The following is a 13,063-nucleotide window of genomic DNA, read 5'->3' on the forward strand; positions in this document are numbered from 1 at the left end:
AAAATTGGCAAGTGAATAATTTTTTAAAGTCGTTTTTTTTTTTTTTTTTTTTTTTTTTTTAACGAAATATTAGACATCAATTAATGGTTCTAAGCTAAAAATGACAGACATTTTGAATAATAAATATAATTACTTACATTCTTTTATTGGCTGGGTTGAAACAAAAGCGGTTGTGCGACGTCTGTAAACGGCGGTTTCCAGGGTAAAACGAACAAATTAAAAATAGTTCGGGGACTTAATACGCCATGAATCTGCTATGGCAGCATATAGACATATAGTTCTATTAAACACAACAGTTATTTTGGCTGAAAATACAGCAGTTTCTTTTAAAGAGAAACTACAAGTACAAGAGCAGAAACTGCTTTTTCAGTCTTATCTGTTTTCCCCCATATACTGATATGGACAGAATTTCTAGGCGCCAAAATGTGGTCTTAATGGGGTTATTACTTATTATGATTATTATTTTTCTAATGACCAAAAAATAGTCACTTGCCCTATAAGGTTTAGCTATGAAAACTTGCAGCAAAAATCAAATTGCCAGTCTTGACCGTAAACTTGGTTTTATTTTGAAATCCGGAAGCATATGTTGCATGGCATGTCGCATTTTGAGCGAATGCGGCACTCTGGATCAGGCCGACCTGGAGGGAGAGACCGAGGAAAAGTTCGTCAAGATGGCAAAACCCACAGCCCCAGAGTGAACGGGCACCGCTCCCCCCAAAAGACTGCGTCTGTCGCCTGTCCTGAGCTAAAGCCAACATTGCAAACAACGCAACAAGGTAACTTCATTCAAGTTTATCCCGTCTTTTCGTACAGCAGTCGTCTCTTATTTTCCGTCTGGATTTCAATTCCAATGTCTGTTTTCGTTTTTTCTCCCCCACACTCCCCATTATAATCTTTCAACAATCATCGCGAGGTGATTTAGTCCTCCCAAAGACTTGATTTAGAGGATTCTTACATCTGAAGTCGCAGTGAAGTTAGATCACTTTTGACTACCTGTTGATGCCGCTGACGTTAGTGAATTCTGACTACAGTATTCGCGACTGTGCCTGGTATTAAGTGTGCCTCCATATGGACGTCGTCCTTTAGTTAGGGGAAGACTTCTTGGTTTTTCCTCTGGCCTACGCCGCTACACACCCTCCTACAGTGGTCACTCCTTGTGTGCTGATGAAGCAAAGTGACAGGTTTAGAAAGCGGCTAACACTTAGCCCGTGTAGGCAGCGTCAGCTCCTTGCTCTATCTTCTTAACCCTTTACAGGACAAATGTCTTTTTGGTCATTTTACAAATAAATAAGAATTTAATCAAGCCTTAACTGAACCCCATAAAGGCTTGGCGTCCACATACGCGGACATGACTTTTTGGATCATGTAAGCAACAATATTAACATTTGGTAATCAATTGTGGTCCACCTGACCCAAAATATAATGTTCTCATACTATATGTGGCCAACAGGTCTCAATTATAATTCATTCATCTGTTGTGCTGCTTATCCTCGCTGGGGGTGCTGGAGCCCATCCCATCTAACTATGGGCACTTGGCAGGGTACATCCTGAATTGGTTGCCAGCCAGTTGCTAGGCACAACAAGACTAACAGCCGTTTACGTGCACACTTATACAGTATGTACGGACAATTTGGAGTGTTCAATCATCCTGCCGTGCATGTTGTTGTAATGTGGTAGGAAACCGGACAACTCGTAGAAAACCCATGCGAGCACAGTGAGAACTTGCAAACTCCAAACAGGAAGGCTGGAGCCTGGGTTTAAACACTCGATCTAAGAACTGTGAGGTGGAGAAGCTAACTAGTCATTCAACGTGCCACCCATCAATTATATTATTCACCATTATTTGTATATACAGTATACTGTATATACACCAACAACAAAATACGTCCATTGCATTTAAACTGGGAGAAATGGCTGTGAATGCTGATCTTTTATTTTAAATGACAGTGCTAGATGTCTAATCCATTTTGGCTGGGAGGGATGGCAGCGATCATTAGTTGCCTTCCTTTTCCAGTCAAAATAGATTAGACGTCTAGCACCATCAGGGACAGCCGCAGAGTTAAAAGTGTGCCCTATAAAGGGTTAAAATGCGGTGGCCACTTTCAGCCTCCACACAAGCCAAAATACATGTTTATAAGACAAGCCCGTCATTTAACAGAAGGCAGCGGAAGTTGCTCTGGTCTCTACCAGCCACACACATGCACACATACATTTCTGCCTGCGTTTCTTCACTAAACCAACCGGCGTCCTTCCTGTGGGTCATTCCGGGATGCAGCGCCGGGAGTAGCCGACAGACTGCTGTATTTTTAGGAATGGGTGGATACCAGAAGCAAAAATAATTTATTTTTGTCTCTGCAATGAATACCACGAGCTTAAACGCACAGGCGACGGTGAGGAGGCGACCTATAAATGCCCCTTTACAGCAGCTCTGTTACAAAGTGTGCATGGCTGAGGCAATAGGGACACTTGTGTGTTTTTATGATAAGAATGTAACTTAACTATTCTCCACTTTCAATACATATAGGCTCCAAAGGGGTTCCTTTTAAGAATGTGCCAGTGATGCAGATGCTGAAGTGACATATTGTGAGGTGGAACGCTGAATCATCATATATCAATTCCTCTGTGGTGAGTAATTAGCTGAAGACTACTTATATCAGTCAGCAGCGAGAGGAAGACTTGCATCCCCTCGCTTGGAGCCAGATCTTTTCCTGAAGGAATACCTTTTGGATCCACACACGTTGGCACCAACAAGACAGCCGTCTTGCTGCTGCCAGAGCTAAGAATGGCCTCGCACAGCTTCAGCTGAATCCATTCAACACTTTAAGATCCCGAGAACTTTCAACTGCTTTACCCTGAACGTCGGTGGAAAGTTTAGGGAAGATCTCTCTGCGGCTTCCCCCTCCCCCTGCTGCCACTCCCAAACCAAAGCTGCTGTGGAAACCCCAACAGCCCTACTGTCACCCCACCCTGCCTGCCGCCCCTCTCCCAGACCATGATGTTTCGCGATCAGGTGGGCGTACTAGCCAGCTGGTTCAAAGGATGGAACGAGTGTGAGCAGACAGTGGCTCTGCTGTCCTTGCTGAAGAGGGTGAGCCGGACACAGGCTCGTTTCCTGCAGCTATGTCTGGAGCACTCCCTTGCAGACTGCACAGAACTGCAGGTTCTGGAGGCAGATGCCAACAGTCCAGGTAGGCCAACCACCTTTTCTTGGGGGAAAAAAAATACCATTAACAGATCTTGTCAGAATTTTCTTCTTACATGATATGGTTCAGATTAAAATCAAGCAATTGTAAAGGGTGCTCATACCAGCATGGCATAGTTTACTTAACAGTTTTCAGTTCACGGTCTTCATGTGGATCCGTTTTCGGACCTTCATATTAATACGTGTGTGTGTATCTTCTTGTTTGATTGTCCTATGAAGTCGTTATTATTGAGCCTTATGAAATCTGCCGAGCCACAAGTGGATAGTAAAGGAAAGGAGCAACTATATTGTGTGCTTCTCATTAAGTTGTCCAAAGTATTACAGACTATAAGTGTTTGGTTTTACATTTGTAGCATTGCTGCTAGAGGAGAAATTGGAATCAAAATCAAATGGAGAGAGAAAAATATAATTGTCCTTGTTAGTAGCGTACTTAAGCAGTTGGTGTCCAACTTACAGTACTTAATTTTTTTTCCAAATATAAATTGAACTTGAAAAAATGAGCACCCAGAAGCTTGGTAAAAACTTATTTCCCATTTCAAAAATTGCCAAAAAACGTACAGCCAAGGCAAAAGTTTATGAAACAGTTTGTGTATACTTGCCATAAAAGTTATTTAACGTCAGCACCGTTGTTCATTAATAGTATTGCCTTTTGAAAGGTCCACGTTATTCCACTGTGGTTCCGTTGGTCCCATAATATGAAAAAGTTAAAGTTTGTGGTTCTTTTGGTTTGGTTTTGTTTCTCTTGACATCTGTCAGTGCCTCAACATACAGTGACGTGGTCCAAACTGCATTAGTATTAGATTGCTCTAAAGGTTATCAGAGGAAAATCTAGCTAAGTTTTGTTGCACTAGTCTGCAGCGTGGCCATGGAAACAAACCCTGGCAACTTCTGTCTCATGAAAAATTGAAGGAAGTGTTACTGCTGCTGCAGCAATGGAGAGGTATTGTCGTACCCATGGCAACATCTGCACTACACATCTGCTGGCTCGCACAGTGTTTTCAGAGGAAGCGAGCTTCACTTGGTTGACATACAATGATAATGGCCCAGTGCTGTGATCCAAACACTGACACAGAGCAACACAAATATATGGAAAAAAGCTACATTTTCCTTTTTGCAAGGCTATAGTTCATGATTTCTTTGGAAAGAGCGCGTGAGTACAAACTAGCTACAAATTGCACAAATTTTGGTGTTTGGGGAAAAATTGCAAAACAATGATTGGAATTGCTGGTTTGTTAAAAATAAGCTACATGAAAAAGCTCGCTAAATTGAGTTTAAAGGAAACAACAAGGTTTAGTATGAATACACTAACCTCCATGTCAAGTATGGTTGCTCAAAGAATGTAAATATGCAAATCACAAATTTCTTAGAACTATGATAATGGAGAAAATGACACCTCTTGCGAACACAGCTATTGTTTGACAAGCGTGACGCAAGTCACGCCATCCGCGTACAGCAAATAAACGCAATAAATACACTCAAAATAGGTGAAAAGAAACTTCAAATATAGACACATACTCTTTATAGTTTCTGTACCTTTGCAAAAATTATCAGCATTCCTCCATTCTCTATGTGGGACTCAAGCGAAGACCACTTCACTTTCTGGAGCCATTAAAGTGTGTTTCTCAAATAGACAAAGAATATTACAGTGGGTAGCCAATGCTTGATGAATAGGCGGGACAATCTGAAATGTTCTCACTTGATTGGCTAAAATAGTACTGGCATTTAAAAATGTCTGAAAAGATATTTTTCTTACATCGCCGGATTATTGGCTTTTATTGATGTTTTTCTCCACATTTCACGCCTTGAAAATGAAGTTAATCCTCCTCCCGTATTGTTAAACAAAATTCTATCCACTGGGATGGCCTTGATCAAAAGCTTGTCTTTCGCTTTGACTTGGCGATCTGCCAACTGACATTTCACATGTACAGTGGTACCTTGACATACGATCGCTTTGACACACGATCTTTTCGACATCCGACGTAAAATTTGACTCGCCATTTGTCTCTACATCCAACGACATGCTTGAAATACGACAATTTAGTTCTTTTGTTTTGCCGGAAGACGGAGGCACGGCGGATTTTCGTGTGAGAAAAAACACAGGTTCCAAGGTTACCACATATGTTTCATATGGGTGTAATCATGGAGGCACTTCATTTTCACTTAGTTTTAGGGAGGATGGAGGTTAACTAGTTCAAGAGAAATGCAGGCCAAGAGGTCTATCAATTCAGCATAACATTGTGTCACAATTGCAAATGAAAATAATTTCATCCCTCCATTTCCTTTACCGATGTTAAAGGTGGCCTATGGCCAACGCCAGTGCGATACACACTGGATTAGTATTTTCCTGAGACAGCTATTTTTGACTTAATTGATACTAAAAAATAATCTCTACCATTTTTGATACTACATAAGTTCAAAATTATTATTATTTTATTTTCTATTATTTTATTTTCTATCAAGGAAAATGCCAAATTATCCTCCATTACTCTCAAGAGTGCAGTCAACCCCATGACAACAAATTTCTGGTGACCTGTGGTCAGGCAAAAACAAGTAAGTAAATGAATAAAACTAATGTCACCAATTAGAACAATTTTAAGGTTTGTAACACACTAAAATGTTAGCTGAATTAAAAAAATAATAATAACACAACAGTTCATTTTTTGTCTTTTTACAAACGACATGACAATACACCAAGTTACAATACACATTGCAAGGCTGTATTCCCAAGAGCAGCAACTGTCTTGACATCGTTTGTGCACAGAAATATTCAATTAAACCGGGTTCAAAAAGGCTACATCCAACTGTAAATAAAATAGGAGTGTGATTAGGCCTATACCTGTTATGCTTTTGGTGGCAACTTTGGACTGAATTTGCTTTGCTGAATGTCAAAAAGTATCAATATTTTGAAATTAAATATAATTTCCAAATATAACATTACAATATTGATACTTTTGACAACCCTACAATGGAATAACTGAGATTGGCCTGTGCCATTTTGCATGCCAGTATTGGTAAATGGACTAAATTCTAAAGTGCATTGATACCTTGTTTAGCTACAGAAGAAAAGTGGCTGATTGTCTGATTCACTGACAAATCATTAGGAGTATGCATAAGTGGTGGTTTAGTATCTTTCTCAAGAATGCTTCTTCTTGACTGGATGATTAGGAAGCATGAGTCTCATAAATTGGTAGTTTACTATGTTGCTCAAAAAGGCTTTGTCACGACTGAGGGGAAACGGAGTCAAATCAGCAAGCATTTTAGAAACTAGCCTAGGTTATCTATAATCACAGGGAGGTATGATGGGCTGAGAGTTGGATCAGAATAATTTTCGAAGTCGAATTTCCTACCAATATTTGAGTATGAATTATTCTGGAATACTGATTATAGCTTCGCTGCATTTAATATCTGTACAAGATTTTAAAATCTGATATGGATTCGTCGCCAATATTCAGCTGGCGTATCCCTGTGTTGACAGTGAGAGTCACTGTTTACCCTTTGTATAAAGTGTGTATGTGAATGAAACTATGTTGACTGAAGTTGTTGGTATGTAACACTATGTATTGTATTGGTGGAAATTTTAGACAAAAATGTTTCAGACAAGAATATTTTATACGAAAGCTCAAAAACAATAAGGCATTAGGAAAAATAGTAGATATAAGAACTGCTCCCAACCAAACACACCTAGGTTTTCGCCATTTTTGTTAATGAGCTGCTCAAAAGACAGTTTATTAGTGACCATGACAACACTTGTAACACCCAAAATCTGGCCTTCACATCACCAGAATTGACTTTGAACATGTTAATCTCCTCATGTGTCATGGATTTAAGAAACCATTATGTAAGACTGATGGCCTAAAATGATACTACAACCAGGATCAAGGCATGGAAGTCATTGTCAATTTGATGATGACCTCCAGCTTTGATGCACTATGTGAGTGTGTTTGCGTCAGGGGAGTGAGTGTTTTATTTATGTAGAAATAAGGAATATCTAAGCATTTTGGAACAAGGGAGTCCCAACGAAAGCTTGCCTCCTGAATGAAATGCACCTCTGTGCACACGTAACCCCACCTAAGTGGGAGTGTCAAGTGAGCAATTGTTTTATTTTTGTATAATTGTAAAATAGTTAAACTTGTTGTCATTGAAAATCAGTTGTAGGCAGCATCTCTATAACGTGTGTAATTCACCACTCGCATTACCAACACATACGTGCTTCCACCGACACACCCACTCCTTCAAGGGCCAATCAAAGCAAAGAGTTGAAATTTCAAATATTGAACATGGAAATTGAATCTCGTCAGCTGCATAATGAAAATCCGCACGTTTGCAGAAGTGCCCAAAAAGGACCAACTGAACTAGCATGAAAAAGGAAATTCTGGACATTTTCAATGCAAATTGTTGTGCACACCTGGTATAATGAAATCCAAGGTTATACAAAAAATATGTGAGTAAATAGATAAATAAATAAATAAATAAAACATTTCAAAACAAATAAATTATGAATAAAAATCAGAATATAATAATAATAATACCTGTAATAATGTAACAAATAGGGTTCTAATGTGGCAGAAGTATTTTTGCGTGGTGTACCTGAACGCACCGTGTGGCTGACGTGCCAGAGTAAGAAAGGGCTTTTTACTTTCACTTTCACTGCGGCGGACAGTAGGCATGTTGTGTTGCGCAAGTTCTGAAATAAATTATTAAAATCCTGACAAAGCTGGCGATTTCTTTGGCGATGTTACAATAATAATAATTGTCACCTTAACCTATAAACACTGGCGAACGGAGGAGGACCGCAGAGATCATCGACCGTCTACGGCCGTATTGTCGAGCCAGTTCATTGACGCGCGCACCACGCTTATATTTTTCTATCATTTCAGTCCTAATTTCAATGGTAAGGCTCACCTTTTTCCTTTTTTGCCACTTGCACTAACATTGTTGGAACCCATGTTGAATTCCCTCACAAGAAAATCTGCCGTGCTTCTGTCTTGCGGGAAAACAAAGAAACAAATGGCGTGTCAAATTTTACGTCGGATGTCAAAAAGATGTGTGTCGAAGCCATCGTATGTCGAGGTACCACTGTATTTTTTTTCTGGTTTACGCCAAGACTTAATTCTGTGTGTAATTGTGGATTACTTAGATAGTGAAGTTTGCAGTCATTGGAACCTTCACGAGTCCGCGATGCGTCAAGGGATGCAATGTGACCGCTTCAGAGAGAGAGAAAAAAAATTATGTTTCATCTGCTCTGCATACTGTTAATTCTGGTTCCCAATGGTAGTAACGCTTGAGACAACCTCCTGCAAATAATCAAAAGATGATGTCTTATACTTTGTCTCAATGCCAGGTGTGCCCAACTGACAGACTGTGGTCCGAGTCCAGACCACGACACCATTTTGTCCGGGCCTCCAAACATTTTTTTTTTAAATTAACAATGGCAAATATTATTAGTTTCTTACCAAAGACATTTGTGAGTAGGCATGCACGAGAGCAGCTACTGTATGTCTTTGAGTGGCAGCTCCGATGAGCAGACCTCCGAGGCATTGTGCTGTTGTTTTCATGATACGTGCAGTGACAAACATGACTGAATTATGGTGTTGTCTTTAATGAGACAAGTTGACTCTGAAAACTGCATCCTGCCAGATGAGTGGAGTGAAGCTTATGCTTTCATTTTGCTCACAGCGAGTTCTACAAGGCCAGTATGTCTTATATGCACGGAGTCAGTTGCACTTGTTGAACGTGCCAACATTAAGCGGCATTACGAAACAAGGCGTAAATTTTCAACACAAATGACTTGTCAGAATCAGCCACAAGCAAACTGAAAGTAACTGAACAGAAAGGACACTATGAGCTTGCAACGCATAACAACTCATGTAATAATGCACTCCCTAACAACGTACGAGTGCTCACTGTAACCCACAAGTAGGGTTGCCAATCGTCCCTGGAAAAACGGAATCGTCCCGTATTCAGAAGCAAAAGTATGCGTCCCTTCTTGAGCTTACAAGGGACGCACATGAAAACCGAAAAAGTGCTTTTCATAAATATGTAGGAAAACGCATTCCCCGCCTCTCCTGCTTTCTGACCAATGGGCTGACAGAACAATGACAATCCCGCTCCTCATTTGTCGAGGTACTCTGGCTTGTCATTATGATAAGAGAAGACAACTGTCATGATTAATTTAAAAATGTAATTTAACCCTTAAGGGCCTCAACCTTTGTGTGTGCCCGTTTTAAAAAAAAAAAAAAAAAAAAAAGCTTTGGTAACACTTTATAATAATAACTATCCGTTTTACTAGTTAATAGATCATTAGTAAACTGTTGATAAATGATTTATTGTTCATTTGTGAAGTATTTGCTAACGGTTTGTTAAGCATTTACAGGGTGTTCTTAACCTGAAACACAGTTTGTGTAGAAGCGTTTCTAGTTTTTGTGTTTTAAGAAATGCCGTTCACTTCAAAAGAAAAGGCATTTTGATAAGGCATTTTGCAGGCAGCGCTCATGTTGCACATTTATGAAAATCTGTCATCGAACCAACAAATATTTGTACTTTTCTTTGTATATTTAATAAGAGTGTAACGGTACATGTATTCATATTGAACCGTTTCGGTACTTGGTGGTCGGTTCGAAACGGACGCCTACCGAACGAGTTTCTGACGTAATATAACCCTTACTTTTTGAGGCTGTGAGTCGATCGGGTTACAGTTTCTTTGTGTAGATTATATGTATTCTGTCTTCTCTACTATAATGAGGACAAATACGGTAGGACAGTAAGAAACGTCAACGGCGCGACAACGTGGACGCCGCGAGAATGCAGTGAAACGCGGCCGTTAAAATCAATCAGCCAATGCACACCAGTCGCAGTGCGGCCGCGTGTTAGACGCGTCCCAGAAGCGGCTCAACGCGATGCACGCGAAAAGAACGGCAGAGTTTATTATTTGACGCGAGACGCGGCCCTCCTGCGTCAGCACTACTAGCTAGCAGACCGGAAGTCACTTGTGTAAAAATACGGTGGATCCGGTTGATTTTCAAACTAATATGCAATCGTAACCACATAGGAACTAAAGTTATACAACATAAAAAATACAATATAAATGAATAGTAAATCACATTTGTAAAATACAAACACATAATAAAATAAATAATAGCCCATTTAAATACAATAAATTGAAATGAGCTAAAACACATGTAATGAAATAATAAAAATAATACACAGATCCTGCTTACACAATTAAATTTATTAATTTCTTTGTGGCGCTTTAACTTGAGAAAACCCACCAATAAAGCTTTTGAAAACTGTTCATAAGAAAAAAAATCATTGAGGCATATCATTTGTAAAATACATGTTAAAATCTTTGTCATTGGCATTGCTTTTCTCTTTAGCACAGGACTTCTTTTTTCTTCTTTCTTTCAGAAATAAAGCTGACCAATACGCGGGGTCTGAAAGGCAAATTGTTGTTGGATTATTATCTTTAAATACCCGCTACTTTTTGAGCAGAATTCTAGCATTTTGTTTTCTTACTGTACCGAAAATGAACCGAACCGTGACCTCAAAACCGAGGTACGTACTGAACCGAGATTTTTGTGTACCATTACACCCCTAATATTTTACCAATATAACTTATGACCTTCAACATAAAGTGTATATAGTTTTATTAAGATCCATCAACTAGCATGGGCCTTTAGAATGGGGCCAACTATATTGGAACACCCTGTAAATGCTTAACAAACTGTTAACAAATACTTCACAAATCAACAATAAATCATTTATCAACAGTTTACTAATGATCTATTAACTAGTAAAACGGATATTTGTTATAAAGTGTTACCAAAGCTTTTTGTCTTGGCCGATAAGTATTGTTTTTCAATGTGCTTATATCACTCAAATATGCACCTAGTTTAGGTTTGAGTAAAATTATTATATTACGATTAATAAATTAAAAAAAAAAAAAAATTAATTAAAGGGTGATGGCCGGCTCTACCCGTGAGGTGTCCCTTATTTTTGTTTTCAGGGAGTTTGCAACCCTGCCCAGAAGTTCAGTGGATTTTGGACGAACGAAAAAAGCCTTTTGCTGATTCTGGTATGGGTGTATTGAGGCATTGGTAGCTTTCGAAAGGTAGAGGACAGCGGCTTTTTTTAAAAAAAAAAAAAAAAAAAAAAAAAAAAAAAAAAAAAAAAAAGGTTTGCCAGATTTCATTATCATTGTCCAAAAATGTTTTTTAGAGGTACCTTATTTGCAGTGTTAAAAGACCACATATAATTCACTTAAAAGTTGATTGTTTTCTTAGTGGAAGTGATTTATTTGTTACTGTATCAAGTGTGCAATTTATTGAGGATATGAATATTTGCAAAAAACAGATGAATACTGTACTGGAGTAATGTTCAGTAAAATCTGTTTAAAGAATCATATAATACTAGCTTTGCTAATTTATCCATATGTGTTTAACGGAACAAAAATATTTTTTTTAGCATATCGAAAGATGAATGTATTCATAAATGTTCAAATTAGATCCAGTCAGCTGCATATTAATGACTATACAGCTATTTACATGGCAAGCACAAACGACCAACTAAAATGGCTTGCAAAAACAACTTTCTCAGAATTCGCAAAGCAAATTTTCTTGCGAACCAAATAAAATGTCATCAAAGGCCCTGAAAAATAATGTAAAAAAATAAATAAATAAAGAAGTGAAAGTCACCTTTTAAAATGGCGTAATTTATATCTGTGTTCTCAACTTTGATTTTCCATTTCTGGTTTTTGGTTTCGGACAGGAATTTTCATTTCAATGCATCAATTTTTTCACAACTATGTACGCTGCTGGCCAAAACTATTGGCACCCCTGCAATTCTATCAAATAATGCTCAATTTCTCCCAGAAAATGATTGCAATTATAAATGCTTTGGTAGCAAAATGTTCTTTGTTCATTTTGCTTGCAATGAAAAAACAAAAATAAATCATGATCATTTTACACAATGCTCCAAAAATGGACCGGACAAAAGTATTGGCACCCTTTGAAAAATCATGTGATGCTTCTCTAATTTGTGTAATTAACAGCACCTGTTACTTACCTGTGGCACATAACAGATGGTGGCAATAACTAAATCACACTTGCAGCCAGTTAAAATGGATTAAATTAGACTCAACCTCCGTCCTGTGTCTTGTGTGTACTACATTGAGCATGGAGAAAAGAACAAAGACCAAAGAACTGTCTGAGGACTTCAGAAGCAAAATTGTGAGGAAGCATGGGCAATCTCAAGGCTACAGGTCCATCTTTAAAGACCTGAATGTTCATGTGTCTACTGTGCGCAGTGTCATCAGTAAGTGTGAAGCCCATTGCACTGTGGCTAACCTCCCTAGATGTGGACGGAAAAGAAAGATTAACAAGACATTTCAATGAAAGATTGTGCGGATGGTGGATTAAGAACCTCGACTAACATCCAAACAAGTTCAAGCTGTCCTGCAGTCCGAGGGTACAACCGTGTCCACCCGTACTATCAGTCGGCGTCTGAATAAAAAGGGACTCTATGGTAGGATACCCAGGAAGACGCCACTTCTGACCCAGAGACATAAAAAAAAAAACAACCTGGAGTTTTCCAAAACTTACTCGAGAAAGCCAAAAAGGTTTTGTAGTAGAGCTTTTTGGGAAAAGGCATCAACATAGAGTTTACAGGGGGAAAAAAACGAGGCCTTCAAAGAGAAAGAACACGGTCCCCACAGTCAAACATGGCGGCGGTTCCCTGATGTTTTGGGGTTGCTTTGCTACCTCTGGCACTGGACTAATTGACTAATTTTGCAGTATAATGTAGGGCCCAGTGTGAGAAAGCTGGGTGTCCCTCAGAGGTCTTGGGTCTTCGAGCAGGACAATGACC

At 39.0% G+C, this 13,063-nt stretch overlaps 1 protein-coding gene across 8 annotated transcripts in view; it reads left to right on the top strand.

Moving 5' to 3' along the window:
• The first annotated feature begins 628 nt into the window (after positions 1 to 628).
• The window catches only part of samd4a (sterile alpha motif domain containing 4A), a 93,697-nt gene continuing 81,262 nt past the window's right edge, over positions 629 to 13,063 (top strand). For all 8 annotated transcript variants that reach the window (XR_009063204.1, XM_057836306.1, XM_057836318.1 and 5 more), the window contains exons 1-2: positions 629 to 776; positions 2,525 to 3,188. Coding sequence is in view for 7 of the 8 variants with exons in the window: in XM_057836306.1 (XP_057692289.1) it covers positions 2,993 to 3,188 (196 nt within the window). In the remaining variant the exon portion in view is untranslated. The remainder of the gene's footprint in view (positions 777 to 2,524; positions 3,189 to 13,063) is intronic.

This window comes from Corythoichthys intestinalis, chromosome 1 (genome assembly GCF_030265065.1).
Source record: "Corythoichthys intestinalis isolate RoL2023-P3 chromosome 1, ASM3026506v1, whole genome shotgun sequence".
NCBI classification, from domain to species: Eukaryota; Metazoa; Chordata; class Actinopteri; order Syngnathiformes; family Syngnathidae; genus Corythoichthys; species Corythoichthys intestinalis.